General features: G+C 40.9%; 1 protein-coding gene across 1 annotated transcript in view; it reads right to left on the reverse strand.

Annotated features, from left to right (window-relative positions):
• paxbp1 (PAX3 and PAX7 binding protein 1) overlaps window positions 1–13,789 on the reverse strand; it is a 59,564-nt gene extending 45,775 nt beyond the window's left edge. The window contains exons 1-2 of the mRNA XM_034178354.1: window positions 13,390–13,789; window positions 2,086–2,205 (exon numbers count right to left, since the gene is read on the reverse strand). Of these exons, the coding sequence (XP_034034245.1) occupies window positions 2,086–2,205; window positions 13,390–13,678 (409 nt within the window). The 5' untranslated portion in view covers window positions 13,679–13,789. The remainder of the gene's footprint in view (window positions 1–2,085; window positions 2,206–13,389) is intronic.
• Between the last annotated feature and the right edge of the window lie 1,971 nt (window positions 13,790–15,760).

The raw sequence follows: 15,760 nt of genomic DNA on the forward strand, positions 1-15,760 counted from the left end.
CTAAACTATGGAACCACCTGGGATGCTTGATGGCAGACAACCGGGCATCCCCACCCTTGAAAATAACCATCTATCTGTCACAGGTTCGTGGCCATCCTTTTGGCTTTTTTTGCTGCTGGGGTCCTCAACATGAAGACACCTACATCCCTAGAGAATTGCACCACATGGCCAAAATCCTGTTGCCAACATCCCCGCTACTGCTGGAATGATTTACAACATATAGCCATGTGGTGCATGCTGCCAATTTTAAACTCCGAAATGAATTGTTTGGTGAACACACAGTCATTCCAGCAGTACCAGGACCCAAAAGACTTGGACCTTTGTTCTACTGCAAGAATATTAACATTGCCAAAAACCTCTGTCCAGTGACCTAATGATGACACAAGCTCTTCCCAGGTGTCTCTCAATCTCAAAGGTCGAGGAGCAAGAAACATGAATGTCACTGCTGAGCAAAGTACAAACATACCTAAATTTAAAAAACGAGCAGTACAAATGTAATGATAAAGTAATGTCTATACAAATTCAAAACTTTCACTGCAGACACACTTCTGATGCAATCTCCTCTTATGTGCTGCCAAAACTATTGATCATGTGCACACAAATAACAAGAGCAATCAAAGATTTATGATGTTCGCCAATCTGGATCACCTCCAAAATTCAGTGATCTTCCATGCCCTAATATCTATCTGTGGTACAAATTTGGTGAGAATCTGTGAAGTAGTTTTGACATAATCCTTCAAAGCGTATATAAGTGAACCTTGATCCAGAATCCGGATCCGAATTACCTCCAAAATTCAGTGAAATTTTCTGTGCCCTAATATCAAATCAAATCAATTTTATTTATATAGCGCCAAATCACAACAAACAGTTGCCCCAAGGCGCTTTATATTGTAAGGCAAGGCCATACAATAATTACGGAAAAACCCCAACGGTCAAAACGACCCCCTGTAAGCAAGCACTTGGCAACAGTGGGAAGGAAAAACTCCCTTTTAACAGGAAGAAACCTCCAGTAGAACCAGGCTCAGGGGTTTGCAAATTTGGTGAGGATCCGTGGAGTAGTTTTGACGTAATCCTTCAAACCGTATATAAAGTGAAATATTGATCCAGAATACAGATTCTGATTCAGATCACCTCCAAAATTGAATGGAGTCTTCCATGGCCTCATATGTATCCATGGTAAAAATATGGTGAGAATCCATGAAGTAGTTTTGACATAATCCTTCTAAGCCTATATAAAGTGAACCTTGATCCAGAATCCAGATCCGGATTCCAATCAATAACATGTCTTCCATGGTCTAATATGTATCTGTGGTGAAAATTTCATCAAAATCCATGCAGTAGTTTTGACGTAATCCTGCAAATAAATAAATGCCAATGATTTATTACGTCCTTGGCGGACATAAGTTAAACTGCAGGGATTAATTAGCCTATATGTTTTGTGCATGCAATAGGATTTCAGGTGCTATAGTTTTTTGTTTCTTTTTGTATTTTGTCTTCCTCTTGACCACTCCGGGGCTTGTCACATGTCACAATTTCTGAATATGCTCAAACTGGAGCACTGCAGCCTGATCTCATGAACACGCACAGCTGCAATGAAATTATTCCATACATGCTGCAGCATGGTGTATGTTTTTCTACAATCCTGACATAACACACATTCATATCACATTACTGTACAGCGTACAGCCAGCTTTAATCTTGCTTCAGGACAACTGCAACGAGACACTCCAATGCTTCACTCAGCTTCTCACATGCTGCAAATAGCGTATCCACTGATTTCACAAAGACCACAGCATCATCTGAAGTCAAAGGGAATTAACGTTTCCTCTCCAATAAAGCCACTGATTCCTACAACCCTACCCAACACCCATTCCATATAAGCAGTGACTTATCTTTCTTGATAATACAAAACAAAACAATGCACCGTCCCTCCCACTAACCCCATTCATCTCCATTTTTGCTGTACAAGCCACCATGCTGTTACCAGTGCAGGGAAAAACTGCATTCGTATTTACCAGAATCTCAGAATTTAAACAAACTCGTGGCTAATCAATGTACATTGCAATGCAGATTGAGCAATCCCACCTGATCTGATGTCCTGTTTGACACCAGAGCGCTCCAGATCCTCCTTGTACTCTTTCTTCAGCTGTTTGACAATTTTCTTGCTGTGATAGATTTCTCTCACTCTGAACACCTCAGATCCCTCTGGTCACAGATAATGAAGGAAAAGAAAAATAAATAAATAAATGGTGAAGTACTCCATAACTAGTTAAGTAATGTTTAAAAGAGATCATTTTATGCACTTTTTTTTTTATCTTTTTCCGGAAAATATGTTTAGGTTTCATATCAAGCACCACATTCTATCTAGATTGGATGTGACCGAAATAAACACTGATCCTGATTAGGGCTGCAGCTATCGATTATTTTTGTAATCGAGTATTCTATCGATTATTCTGGCGATTAATCGAGTAATCGGATAAAAAGTACTTTTGCGTTTTAAAACATTAACAGTCCAGGGCTCTCCCTAAGTAATGGCACAATGTCACTGCATCATCACGGATATTGTCAAATTTAGTGTATCCCTTTCTGTGTTCCTGGTAGGGCAGTCACAATTATTACGATATTCGCCAATCGTGATTACTTTTCATATTCACAATTACTTTTCATATTCCCGGTTACCATTAATTATTTACTTTATCCACAAAGCATAAAATGACTCAGAATATGACGTCATTGTGCTGCAGCCTCGCTCACTCTGTTTCGCTCTCGTCTTAAGGCAGGATAATAACATGGAGGCTGAGGAGCAATCCGTCCTGCCGTTTGGATAAGACGGCCGATTAAAACAGTGGCCGTCTTCTTCAAAGCCATCTAAAATCGGAGTTTACCGAAGGAGCTGTCGGTGTGTGTTGTCTGTGTGTGTGCACGCGGAATCAACAGGCTGCGAGGGAGGGGTGGAGGAGGAAGATTCCTGAATGGAGGCACAACACGGTACAGTCTCCTGAGAACCATCAGTGCACGCAGCGAGTGCGGAGCAGAGAGAGGATTTTAACCCGAGTGAACATGTAAAAAAAAAACAAAAAACAAAAAACAAAACGTGGAGCTGCCTTTACTTCTCTCTGAACTTTCTCTCCTGGTGTGATTCTGCCGTTACTGTCCTGTTCACACCATGTGCGCATCATATACTGAATTATGAGATGAGATGAAATAAACGTCAAATATCTTTAAAAACATTAAAAAATGAGAATATATGAATGAACTGAGAAAAAATTACTCATACATGAGTTAAAAAAAAACCCTGACGTGGAGAAGCTGTGGTGATGTTCAGACGCACAGATCACAAAAAGCTGGTGAGAACTCTGAACTTTAACAGCTGGTTATTTTCCAAAGGTATTATTTGTTCAATCTTGAGCTTAATGTAGTGTTTAAGCACAAAACGTGACTGATGAGGAGAAAACAATTTCAGAAATGCAACAGAAACAACCACAAATCAGAAAAAGTGGGACTGGTATGTAAAATGAAGATAAAAATAAAAATGTTGCACTATTCCCAGTTCTTCTCCAATCACAGAAGCCAAACGTTCTTCCAGACTTGTGTAATTATACTACGATAGCAGATATAAAGAAGGGGAAAAAAAAAGAAAAGACAATATATTCGTCAATTGCAATTATTTGTCTGACAAATAATCGTCTGCAGAAATTCCTAATCGTGACAGCCCTAGTTCCTGGGTAATTATTATTTTTTCACATCTTGTTGTTTTTTCACATCAAGTTTTGGATCTTTCCTGTTGTCAGGAGCTCAGCCAAAGTCAGGCCCAAGTCTTGACATTTGCTGAATGCCGATGGTTGTGGCTTTCTGTCTTTTGTTTTCCCGAATTTGTAAATTTAACCATTTTTAGTTATTTATTAAGGGGTGGTGGACTGGGTCCCTGCATGAATTTCTTTTTAACATTCTCTCTGCGATTCAGCCAATGCATTTCATTTTCAGCTGGAGGCTGAACCTGCAAGCCTCGCAGGTCACTGTTTTTAATTATTATTATTTTATTTGAGTTCCCGTGTTTGTGAAGCTTTGTGTGTTGCCCAAAAAACTGAAAATTAAAAAGCGAAACACTCATTGCGAGTCTAAACAAAACACAGAAGAAAGAGTGGACTTCTTCCAGAGACTGTCTGTGGCCGGGACGGATCTGTGTGAGGGCAGTGCTGAGCCGCTCACACCGGGCAGAGAGAGAGGCAGCAGCCGGCCACCGCGCCCAGAGCAGCCAGCGGACAAAACTGTGTTGTTTTTAAAAAACAAACACACTGCTTTGCTTTAAATGCACAGTAACCTATTTCAGATGATCAACGTGGACCGTCTTTTTCCACCTCGTCACGTTGAAAGCTGTAGCTTTTGTACTAATGGTAAATGGACTGCATTTATATAGCGCTTTTCCATCTGCATCAGACGCTCAAATAGGGGTATGAAAGACCTTGCCCAAGGGCCTTAGTGATTTTTCCAGTCAGGCAGGGATTGAACACAGGATCTTCTGGTCTTAAGCCCAACACCTTAACCACTAGACCATCCCCTCCCCTAATTGATTAGCGCTTGCTCTAGTCTTCTGTTTGTTTTTCTGGGGACATTACAGCACCACAAACAGACCTGGCATATGTACTACAACGTTAAACGAAGCTTCAAGGCACAGAATTTGCCGCGAACATTTTTTGTAATTGAATTACTCAACTAATCGTTTCAGCACTAATCCTGATCTTTTCTGGTGTCACTTGTGGAGACAGTGACGCTGGCTCACAGATCTAGCAACCTGCTTCCGAAGGACTGTTTGCTGTTGTGACACTCTTCCAATCTCTACACGGTTGTATTAGTTTCTTTTATTTCTGTTCAACACTTCTTTTAGTTTTTAAGTGTATCTACTGTGAATCTTATTTAGCTACAGTACTCCTATTGTGAATTGCTAGCGGTTAGCTTGCATTAGGTAGGTCAACTGGGTAAGGGGTCTGCCTCACCAGTTCTGCCGTGGTCCCGTGGCCCTGCTCTGGGCCTGTGGGGCCCAGGTCAACTTCCCCCCCCCATTTCTTTCATTATTGTTTTTATCAGTCTAATACTTCTGTTCGTTTTTCAGTGTAACTACTGTGACTTTTAGCTCATCATTTTACTCCTGTGTGAACCTTAGGAGTGGTTAGCATATTCGCACTAGCTTGGATATACTCTTGAATTTTCTGGTGCACAAAGTACACTAGGGCTGCAGCTATCAATTATTTTAGTAATCGAGTATTCTATCGATTAATCAAGTAATTGGATAAAAAAATACTTTTGCGTTTTTAAACATCAATAGTCCAGGGCTCTCCCTAAGCAATGGTACAATGTCACTGCGCCAAAGTCTTGGCATTTTCCTGAAATGGTTATGGGATGTGGCTTTCTGTTTTGTTTTTCCCCAACTTGTAAAATTTAACCATTTTTTTTAAAGGTTTGTGGACTGGGTATGATTCTTTTAAACTCCTCTTTCTCTGCAATTCAGCAGATGCATTTCAGCTGGATGTTGAACATTCAAGCCTCGCAGTCAGATTTTATTATTAATTTATTGAAGTTACAGTGTTTGTGAAGCGTTGTGTGTTGCCCAAAAGAGCAAAAAATTGAAAAGCAAAACACACTGCGAGTCTGAGCAAAACACTTTAGAAAGTGGACTTTTGCTGAGAGGATCTTCTTTCAGAGAGTGTTTGTCAGAGTGGCCAGAGATGGAGCTGTGACTCGACCAGAGAAAGATAGCAGTTGGCTTCCGGGCAAATAGCCACGTAGAGCGGACAGTCTGTTTTTTTAAAAGTACACAAACACACTGCTTCACTTTAAATGCAAAGTAAGTCTATTTCAGATGATCAGCGTGGACCGTCTTTCTCTTAAAAGGCTTTATTTACTCTTGTGTGTCCGGTTGCAAAGTTGTAGGTTTTGATGCACTAAGGGCCCTTGGGCAATGCTTCGGCAATATGTGCATGCTCTAGTCTTCTTCTGTTTTTTTTCTGGGGATGTTACAGCACCACACACAGGCATGGCACATTTCCTACAACATTAAACGGAGCTTCAAGGCACAGAATTTGCCTCAAGCATTTTTTGTAATCAAATTATTCAAGTTACTCGACGAATCAATTCAGCCCTCAAGTACACTACTTTACACTTTACATAAACCCTGCGTGATGCTGGCAAATACGTTGGCTCTTTTAGAGAGCCGTGTCCGTGAGCTAGGACAGCTTCTTAGCTCAGTGGAGATTGATGTTACGGGCACTCCAGACAAGGTTAGTGTTGGGGTGGCTAGTGTGCTCATTAGCATCAGCTTAGAAACAGCAGTTGTGGAGGACAGCTTTCGGAATGCGGATAGGCGGAGGAAGTCATGTAGGGCTTGGGGCCTGGTTGCGGTACACCGATCACACTTGCTACTGCGAACTGGTTTCCTCCCTTGGATATGCCTGATGTGAGTTCGTTGAGCTGGGTGACTTCCATTCCTATCTCCAGGCCGAAACACTGGGCTTTAGCGGTAGGGGATTATATCTAAGGGTGCATGGTATGTATGGTTTATATGGTATACATTTGGCCATGATAGAGATAGAGTTTTTCAATCCAGGAAAACTTCTTTGTGAAGTGTCTGAACCGCTGCTCCGTTGGTGCAGATGCTGAGTGTGTGTGTGTGTGTGTGTGTGTGGGGGGGGGGGTGGAGTGTTCTGCGTTGAGGTTTGTCTCTCGCTGTTCACGAGACGTGCGATGCAGCCGGCACACAGACGCTGACACACAGCAGCACCTGTTTTCAGCATCACTGTTCCATCAGCTGCCTGTGCTCCAATCAGCTCGAGCACTCTGAATAGTATTTGAAAAAAGTCCATAGCTGCTGTACTTTCAGAAAGTTGCTATTGATTTTACAGCTGAAAGGCTTCGCGTTCTCAAAAAGCTCCCAAGTTTGGTCGAAGGAGGAAAAACAACGGTCTCACTGAGCGAGGCGAGGGGCGAGGCAGAGAGGAGGAGGGGTAGCATCACTCATTTTCACATGAAAAGTTTATAAATGGTCCCACAATCATTTGTAGAAAGTTTTTTTTTTTTAAATTCAGTTTTTATTTTTAAAAGAGCAGGTTTAACAAATCAGTTCACGTCTTGTTCAAACATTGTTTTTTTTTTTATATTTTGATTTTATTTATTCTGTTTGATAAATGTTATGCAATCCCACTCAAAATGTTGAAAAAAAAAAAACAAAAAACTGTCATATGAAAGAAAAACCAAGTTACTGTGTGTAAATTTACATTAACATTCAGGGTCACCGTGTTAAATTGTGAGACACAGGCCTCTTCCTCACTGGATTAAAAGGCACTGTGTCATTTTTGAAGTTGAGAGCAAATATCCATTATGAAATATGGTGATTTTAACCTTTTCAGCATTATTTATAACCTTTTCAAGATAATTTATTTTATGAACTTCGACTTTGACAGAAACATGCAGAAAAGTTTGATATTAAATATTGCAACATAAATCATTGTCAATTATTCTTGCTTTCAATAAACCACTCAAAAATGGTTAAAATAGGGCCTGCCAGTAATGTTTTAGAGGTATAAAACCCAATAGCTCATCAAACTTTGGGTTTGAAAAAACACCACATTAAAGTAGACCTGCATTGAAATAAATGTGGTCAGATCTCAGAAAGAAAAAGCTGATATGTATTTATAAGACCCTTATGAATGCAGTAAAGTAAATCTGTAAGCCCAAATTTGTAATTCAGCGGAGAAATCTTCGTTTAAAAATGACAAATTTGCAGCTAAAATTTAGCCCTCCGCGAAAACAGTTTGTACATCTGGGTCATTTCCATGACGTCGGGGAGAAGACAACGCGCTTGTGCCTTCAGTCCGATCCTGCATTGAAATTGATTTTATCTGTTAGTAATGTTACTGTTATACACATCCTTGTTTCAACATCCAAAAGTAAGCTGCAATGAATGCGAGATACAGCTCTGCATGCTCAGATCAGCGTCGACATCGACAGCGGGCGACGTTCTTCTCTGTTTTGATGCGGAGCGGCCGGTGACACCTGTTGCCCGCAAGGACGGACTTCTTGCGGCAAAATCCGCAGCGCCGCACGGTCTCGGTAATCAGAGCCGCAGAGCACCGTGGCCGCTGAGAAAGGTTTATATCTTTTTAATGACTTGAATTCTTTGCGGGTCCTGCATCCGTACCCCGCAACGGTAACACCGGAGGCTAAAGACAGTAGATGTTCAATGCGACACCACTCAATCAAACGGGCGTATGGAAAAGTCCCCAAAAATCATTTTCAAGCAACAATAAAAAATGTATACTCACCAAACGTACCGCAAGACAATATGAAGTTTTAAAAAAGTCGATCCTTCTGTATAAGACAATAAAAAGGTGCTTTTGTAAGAGATTCAAACTGACGTTAATCCACAAATTACAGTTGGCACGTGCAATGCATGCTGGGATAGGGTCTTCTCTCTGACATCTCGGCAGCGTCCCGGATGTGCTGACAGTTTTGCGGAGGGCTAAATTTTAGCTGTAAATTTGTCATTTTTAAACAAATATTTCTCTGTTGAATGACAGATCTGGGCTTGTAGATTTACTTTACGACATTCAGAAGGATCTTATGTGTAAATATAAGTAATTTTTTGTTCCAAAGATCTGACTGCATTTATTTCAATGCAGGTCTACTTTAAATAACACATCAGCCAGGAAACAACAATTTACTCAGACTGACTTCAAATATGAGTAAATTAAATACTTTGGGGGGAGGTCCATAAAAATCAGAGGGATATGCTTTACAAACTTAATACCCATTACTACATTGGATGACGTTGAAATTTAGGATGGCCCGTTGGCTGTTCCAGCAATATCAACTATTCCGTGTCTGCTACCTACAACCCACATGGAATGTCTCAAGCCTAAATCTAACAGACATCTTATATATGCTACTCTGGAACCACCCCTAAATCCAAACAGTCCAACTGTCAACCCCACTGAGGTCCTTAGACTGGGTCTCACTAACATAAGATCACTATCTTCAAAATCACTGTTAATTACTGATATAATTATGGATCATCACTTAGATATGATTGGATTATGTGAAACCTGGCTTAAACCTACAGCTGTCCTCCCCTTAAATGAGGCCTGCCCACCGGCGTACACATTTAGTCAAGTCCCTCGTGATGTGAAGCAAGGTGGGGGTGTTGCACTTATTTATAAATCTAGGTTTAGTTTATTAGCTGTTGGGGGTCACAAATATAACTCATTTGAACAGCTGACTCTCTTCTTTGCACACGATGCTACATATCGCCATGGTCAGAAGAATAAAAAATCAGCCGAATTACTTTGTCACTGTATATAGGCATCCCCTGGCCCACAGCCTGAAATCTTAGATAAATTTTGTGTGTTCATCTCTAACTTGTTGACTAGTGCAGATAACATTCTGATTATTGGTGACTTTAACATTCATAGAAATAAGCCTTCTGATCACCTCTGCAAATCATTTATAGAAATTGTGGATGCATTAGGATTTCGGCAATATATTCAGGACTCGATGCACATTAGTGGAAATACCCTGGATTTGGTTCTCGCACGTGGTATTGCTGTCACAAATATTGACATCATGCCTCTTGCATCAGTGGTCTCTGATCACTCACTCATTAGGTTTACAGTTTCACTTCCATGTTTAGTGGAACATAATGGTGTAACGGTACACGTATTTGTACTGAACCGTTTCGGTATGGGACGCTCGGTTTAGTACAGGACTATGCACGGGTGAGCTCGCGTTGCGTGTGTTTACATTCAGTGTTGCCAATTTAGCGAGTTTCTTGCTAAATCTGGCGACTTTCCAAACCCTCAACGATTTATTTTCTAGCGACAAATCTAACTACTTTTTTCTGGCGTTACTGGAGACTTTTCCTATGTTTGGCGACTGAAAGTGAAAGTCTCTGTCACCGAGCCGCAGCGGGTCTTACCCTCCTCCGCTACCTGCAGCAGCCTGAAAGCACTGAGCGGAGGGATATCTACAATTGTCCTCATTTGGACTCGCTCAGCCTACTGACCTCATTTGCTGCGCTGTGATTAAACAGTCCCCAGTCTTTGAGAAGCTATTTTATTTTAATAAGTGATGGCCAATCTCGTGGGCCGACTGTGCTGGAAATTATTAATCTCTCATTAACTTCCCAAACTGTTCCTAAAAGTTTCAAATCTGCAGTGATTAAATCACAACTTAAGAAATCTAATCTTGACCCTAATGTATTGAAAAACTATAGGCCGATATCAAATCTATCATTTTGCACTAAAACTCTGGAAAAGGTGGTTTCACGGCAGCTCATGAACCACCTTGCTGAGAATAATCTTACAGTCTGCTTTTAGAAAATATCATTCCACAGAGACAGATCTCGCTAAAGTGGTGAATGATCTTCTACTTGGAATGGATTTGGACACCTGACCAGTCGTTCTCACTGTGTTTTTTTTTACAATAACACTACCTCTAACCTTCGTGACATGAAATTTGGGGTTGCACAGGGTTCCGTCTTAGGCCCCCTGCTTTTCTCCCTTTATATAGCATCCCTTGGGCACAAATTATGGCGTTTTGGGATTACCTTTTACTGCTATGCTGATGATACTCAGTTATACATACTGATAACTGCTGGTAACCTCTTCCACATAAAATCCTTGGAGGATGACTTGCATCAGTGAGAAGCTCGATGTGTAGCAACTTCCTGCTTTTAAACTCTGATAAGACTGAAATGATGGTTCTTGGCCCAGTGAAACATCGGCATCAATTTCACCAGCTAATGCTTAGCCTAGGCCTGTGTGTCATACATCACACTGACAAAGTGAGGAACCTTGATGTACTTTTTGATCCTACATTGTCCTTTGACCTCCACATTGGAGATATTACAAGGACTGCTTTGTTCCACCTGCAAAATATAGCAAAGATTCATCCCATCTTGTCTATGGCTGATGCTGAGACCTTGATTCATTCATTTCTCTCTTCTAGACAGGACTCCTGCAATATTCTGTTTTCTGGTTTACCGCAGTCCAGCATTATGGGTCTCCAATTGGTTCAAAATGCTACTGCCAGACTTTTGACAGAAAGCAGAAAGTTTGGCCATATTACAACTATTTTGGCACATCTTCACTGGCTTCCTGTCCCTGTGAGATCAGATTTTAAGGTTCTGCTACTAAAGCATAAAATTTCTCACAGACTGGCATCTCCCTACTTAGCTGACCTAATTAAACCCTACGTACCAGCCCAGGCTTTGCGTTCTCAGGGTGCACGACTACTTTATGTCCCTAGGGTGAATAAAAACTCACAGAGCTTTCTCTTATTGTGCCTCTGTTCTGTGGAATAATCTCCCTGCGTCAATAAAACAGTCAGATTCTGTAGAGGCTTTCAAGTCCAGACTTAACACGCACGTACCTTCCCTTTCATATGGCTAGCATATTGACATAGTATGTTACTATATTTTTTACTCTTTTAAATTCATTATAGGAAACGGAGCGCGCCACAACCTCAACTTTATCTAAATTCTGGGTCTTTTAGTGAAGCTTCGGGCTAGTGGCCGGCGATCACCTTAGTATTCCTTCTGTTTATCTTGTTGCTTAATGCTGATAAATTATACTGTATTTGTTGTCTTTCTGATGCCTGATTCTGGTTTTTCTTTGTTTGAGGTGCAGCTCCATACAGAAATGAGTGTGGTGTCTGTTTCTGCAACCCTCCTATCCTGTGCACCGGCAACATTTCCTGGATATTCATTTTGTGAATTGTTTTTAAATTATGTCTGTAGCATGGCCCAATCAGAGGGTCACTCCTTTGAGTCTGGTCTGCTTGAGGTTTCTTCCTCAAATATCAGAGGGAGTTTTTCCTTAAGCCATGGTCACAACCCACCGTACTTGCAGGTGCGTGCAGTCTACTTGCAAAAACGTGGGCTAAATTTGGAGATCCGTACGTCGTAAGTACTGCCTCAGTAGGAATTTAGGAGCACGCAGACACACGCAGACACGCCGTAGAGGTTTTAGTGCATGCAGAACTTTCGCTGCGGTCAGGCTGCGGATTCACCAGCAGTACAGATGACGCACGTTGTGAGTACTGCCTCAGTACAGATTCAAAGCAGCACATTTTCATTCAATTACTATTTAATTAACCAAATCCATACATAGGCACTACGGATTACGGCACTCACCACATACTCTGGAGGCCGACAGACTTGCATGCACAACGCATTTTCTCACTTGAACTTGGACTTTATTTCCAAACGTCAGCAACACACACTCCACAGCTTCAGTCTGTTAACTACCTGTAACTTTTCGAGGCAAGTAAACACTCGTACAACTGACCGCTGCAGGCTGGACATGCTCATGCATCGCCAACGCCGAAAAACACCTGCCGCTCCGGTCCCGCTCATAAAAAGAAAAGCGACCCCACACACACACACTGCTTTACTGTCAACTCTCTTTATCGTTACACTCCTAGAGACGTGCGTTGAACGTACTCCCTCCCTCCTCTTGCTACTACCTCCGTACGTTTTCACAAAAATGTAGTGGCCGTGGCATCCACAGAAAACGTACGGCCAAAAAAAAAAAAAAAAAAAAAAAAAAAAAAACGCACGGTGGGTTGTGACCAGGGCTTTACCACTGTCACCTGTATGCTTGCTCTGGGGGTTGGTAATGTAGACCTTACTTGTGTGACGTGCCTTGAGGTAACTTTGTTGTGATTCGGCTCTATATAAATTAAAATAATTTTAAACTGAAATTGGATAAGATGAGAATTTTTCATCTAAATGTGACCTTGAGAGAGAATGCCACAGTGGACAATTATTACAGTTGCAACATGGGCCAAAATCTAACTTACTCAAAAGTGGTTTCTCATCCAGCATCAGAAATTGCTACACACAACACCCCGTATTGATTACCATAATAGCGGCAGGTCATTCGCAAACTTGGCTATGGGACTACCCATGGGAAATTTTCATGCCTGGCTGCATAATAAAAATATATAGTATATATTAAGAGAAAAAAAAAATTAAGAACAAGGAGAATAACTTGCTGACAATCCACAAAGCCAATTACTCGGGATTACAACCAGTTTAAAGAATTACATAAACGGCATAAATACAAAGAATACATGAACATTCTCCATAAACATCAAAACAGCATCGGAAAAAAACACACGGATTGAAAGCTTACCAGCTAACTGGACCATCTGTTAGCAAGTTCTTCGCGGAAGTGTAAAAAAGAACAGGTCTGACTACGAGCCCAAAAACCGCGTGTTTATATATAATAGCCACATAATAAACTAATTACTAACCTCGCTTGCTCAGTGAATAATCCCGTAATATCTGGCTACCTAACTAGCTAACGTATATATGATTAGCAGAGTTAGCCAAGGTACCTTCGTCATCGTCGAAACTCAGCAGACTAACTTTAGTGGGTCCAGCCGGAGGAATTTCTTTGCCTTTCTTTTCTTTCTTGACATTTTTCACACCGCACACATTTGTCTGAAGGCCGTTACTCTGGCTGCTGTCCGCGCTGCTAGCGGCTAACGCGCTACTGCTATTCGTCTCCATAAACGGGATCTCCTCCACAACAGGCCCAAACAATTGCACATTATTCTCTTCCAGCTCCTCTTCGTCCGACTCATTCCTCCGTCGGAAGTTCGCTCGTTTCGCCTTTTTAAACATTATTTTATTTCAAAATATGACGTTTCAAAATGATTTCACGCGGGGCAAAATTGTCGCCGTTTTCACTCTGCCATTTTCTGACTTGGTCTTTTTCTTCTTCTTCTTTGACGTTTAACGACAGCCGGCATCCTTATTGGTGCATTGCTGCCACCTTCTGTATCCGTAATGGGTTACCGCGGGCGAATTTGCGAAACGTCGGATGTAGTGCAGCGGATAAGAGAATATTTAGAGAGAAATCCTGTAAATGGTGATAAAAGCATCAAATTCGGCAGAAATACTCCTCAGACACTCCTCTTTAGAAAAAACAGATTGGCCACTTGAATTTTCAATCGGTGGTCAGGTAGGGGTCAATTGAAGAATTACACAGATGTTAAAATTAAAAGATGCTCCAGTCATATTGAAAAATATCCCACATTATTTGCCTGATCATAAAGATTCCAAAAAGGTATAGTTTGGACTATCTGTGACTGAATTCTATGGAGTACACGGTTTTAAAAAGGAATAGTTTGGACCATGTATCATCCTTACTTATCACATTACGGGGTAACGTATGTCACATGTCATAGAATCCAATAGACAACACTATTCCATTTATTAACCCTATTAGCTCAACCAATAATTTGCATCACTTTTTACCAAAATTGGAGCAACTTTAACTTTTGACCTCTGCACAAAATGACACTGGCCTTTGTCACCATTCTTGCTGTTTTTAATCCCGTAACTCCATAGAATTCAGTCACAGATAGTCCAAACTATACCTTTTTGGAATCTTTATGATCAGGCAAATAATGTGGAATATTTTTCAATATGATTGGAGCATCTTTTAATTTTGACCTCTGTGTAATTCTTCAATTGACCCCTACCTGACCACCGATTGAAAAGTCAAGTGGCCAATCGTTTGTTTTTTTTTCAAAAGAGGAGTGTCTAAGGAGTATTTCTGCTGAATTTGATGCTTTTATCACCATTTGCATGATTGTTTCACTTATCTGCTGCACTAATGGCACCCTGCTCAGAGTGCCGCTCTCATTGCCTCTAACAGCCAGCTGTTAGCTATCATTGCCATGGAACAATGAGATTTATACACCAAGCTGAGCTGAAATGAACCATTGTACATTAAATTGACTTTATTTACGAGTCTGACCCCTTTGAAACGTGATAAAATTACATGTATTTGTATTGAGCTTGGCGATTTTCTTCATCGGCCAAAAATGGCCCCCAGAGGGCGCTCGGTGTAAAGTCCGCTGCAACCCATATGTATATGTTGCGGACATGAAGGAGCGAGGCTCTTCAGCATCTCACCATTTCATCACTTTACAGAACAGAAAAATAACAAAGCAACTTATCTTATAGAAAGATTAAAAAAAACAATAATATTAAATTAAACCTTCACTATGTGCCCTGTGATGGTATCACGACGATGACTGGTCCAAGATGGTGGCCGCATTTCTTGCACCTCAGCAAACAATGCAGTGTCTTTATAATGTCTATGTTCGTCTACCATGGGTTCATGACTTTTTATGACAATGTTGTCTGGTCTGTGGCTTTTTCTCCACTGGGCAGATTTTTGTGCCATTTCCGGATTGTTTTGTGCCGTTTCCGGTTTGTGCCTTGTCCAGACTGGCTATATACACCACGGGTTGTGCATATTGCGACATATGGATGCACAATATGCACTATGTGTTGCATATTGCAAGATACGGGTGTGTAATTTGCGCCACCTGGTGTATAATATATGTTTATGTCGAGGACATAAATGAGCGAAGCTCTTCAGCATCTGACCATGTCATTTAGGTCTAGGGATGGGTATTGATAAGATTTTTGATTGATTGATAAGATCGATGCCATTATCGATTCCGCTTATTTATCCTATTCCTTATCGATTCCCTTATCGATACCTCTTGTGAATCTTCTGTGTACTAAAAGTAGACTTTACAGGTTTTCTATGTCAACAACATTTTATTGAGTCTTAAAGTGAATAAATACGAAACTGGTCACTGGATCCTTGATCTCTGGACTTAAATAAACTCTACATGCTGGATCCTTGATCTCTGGACATAAATAGAAATAAACAAAATATGAGGC

The sequence above is a fragment of the Thalassophryne amazonica genome, chromosome 9, assembly GCF_902500255.1.
Source record: "Thalassophryne amazonica chromosome 9, fThaAma1.1, whole genome shotgun sequence".
NCBI lineage: Eukaryota > Metazoa > Chordata > Actinopteri > Batrachoidiformes > Batrachoididae > Thalassophryne > Thalassophryne amazonica.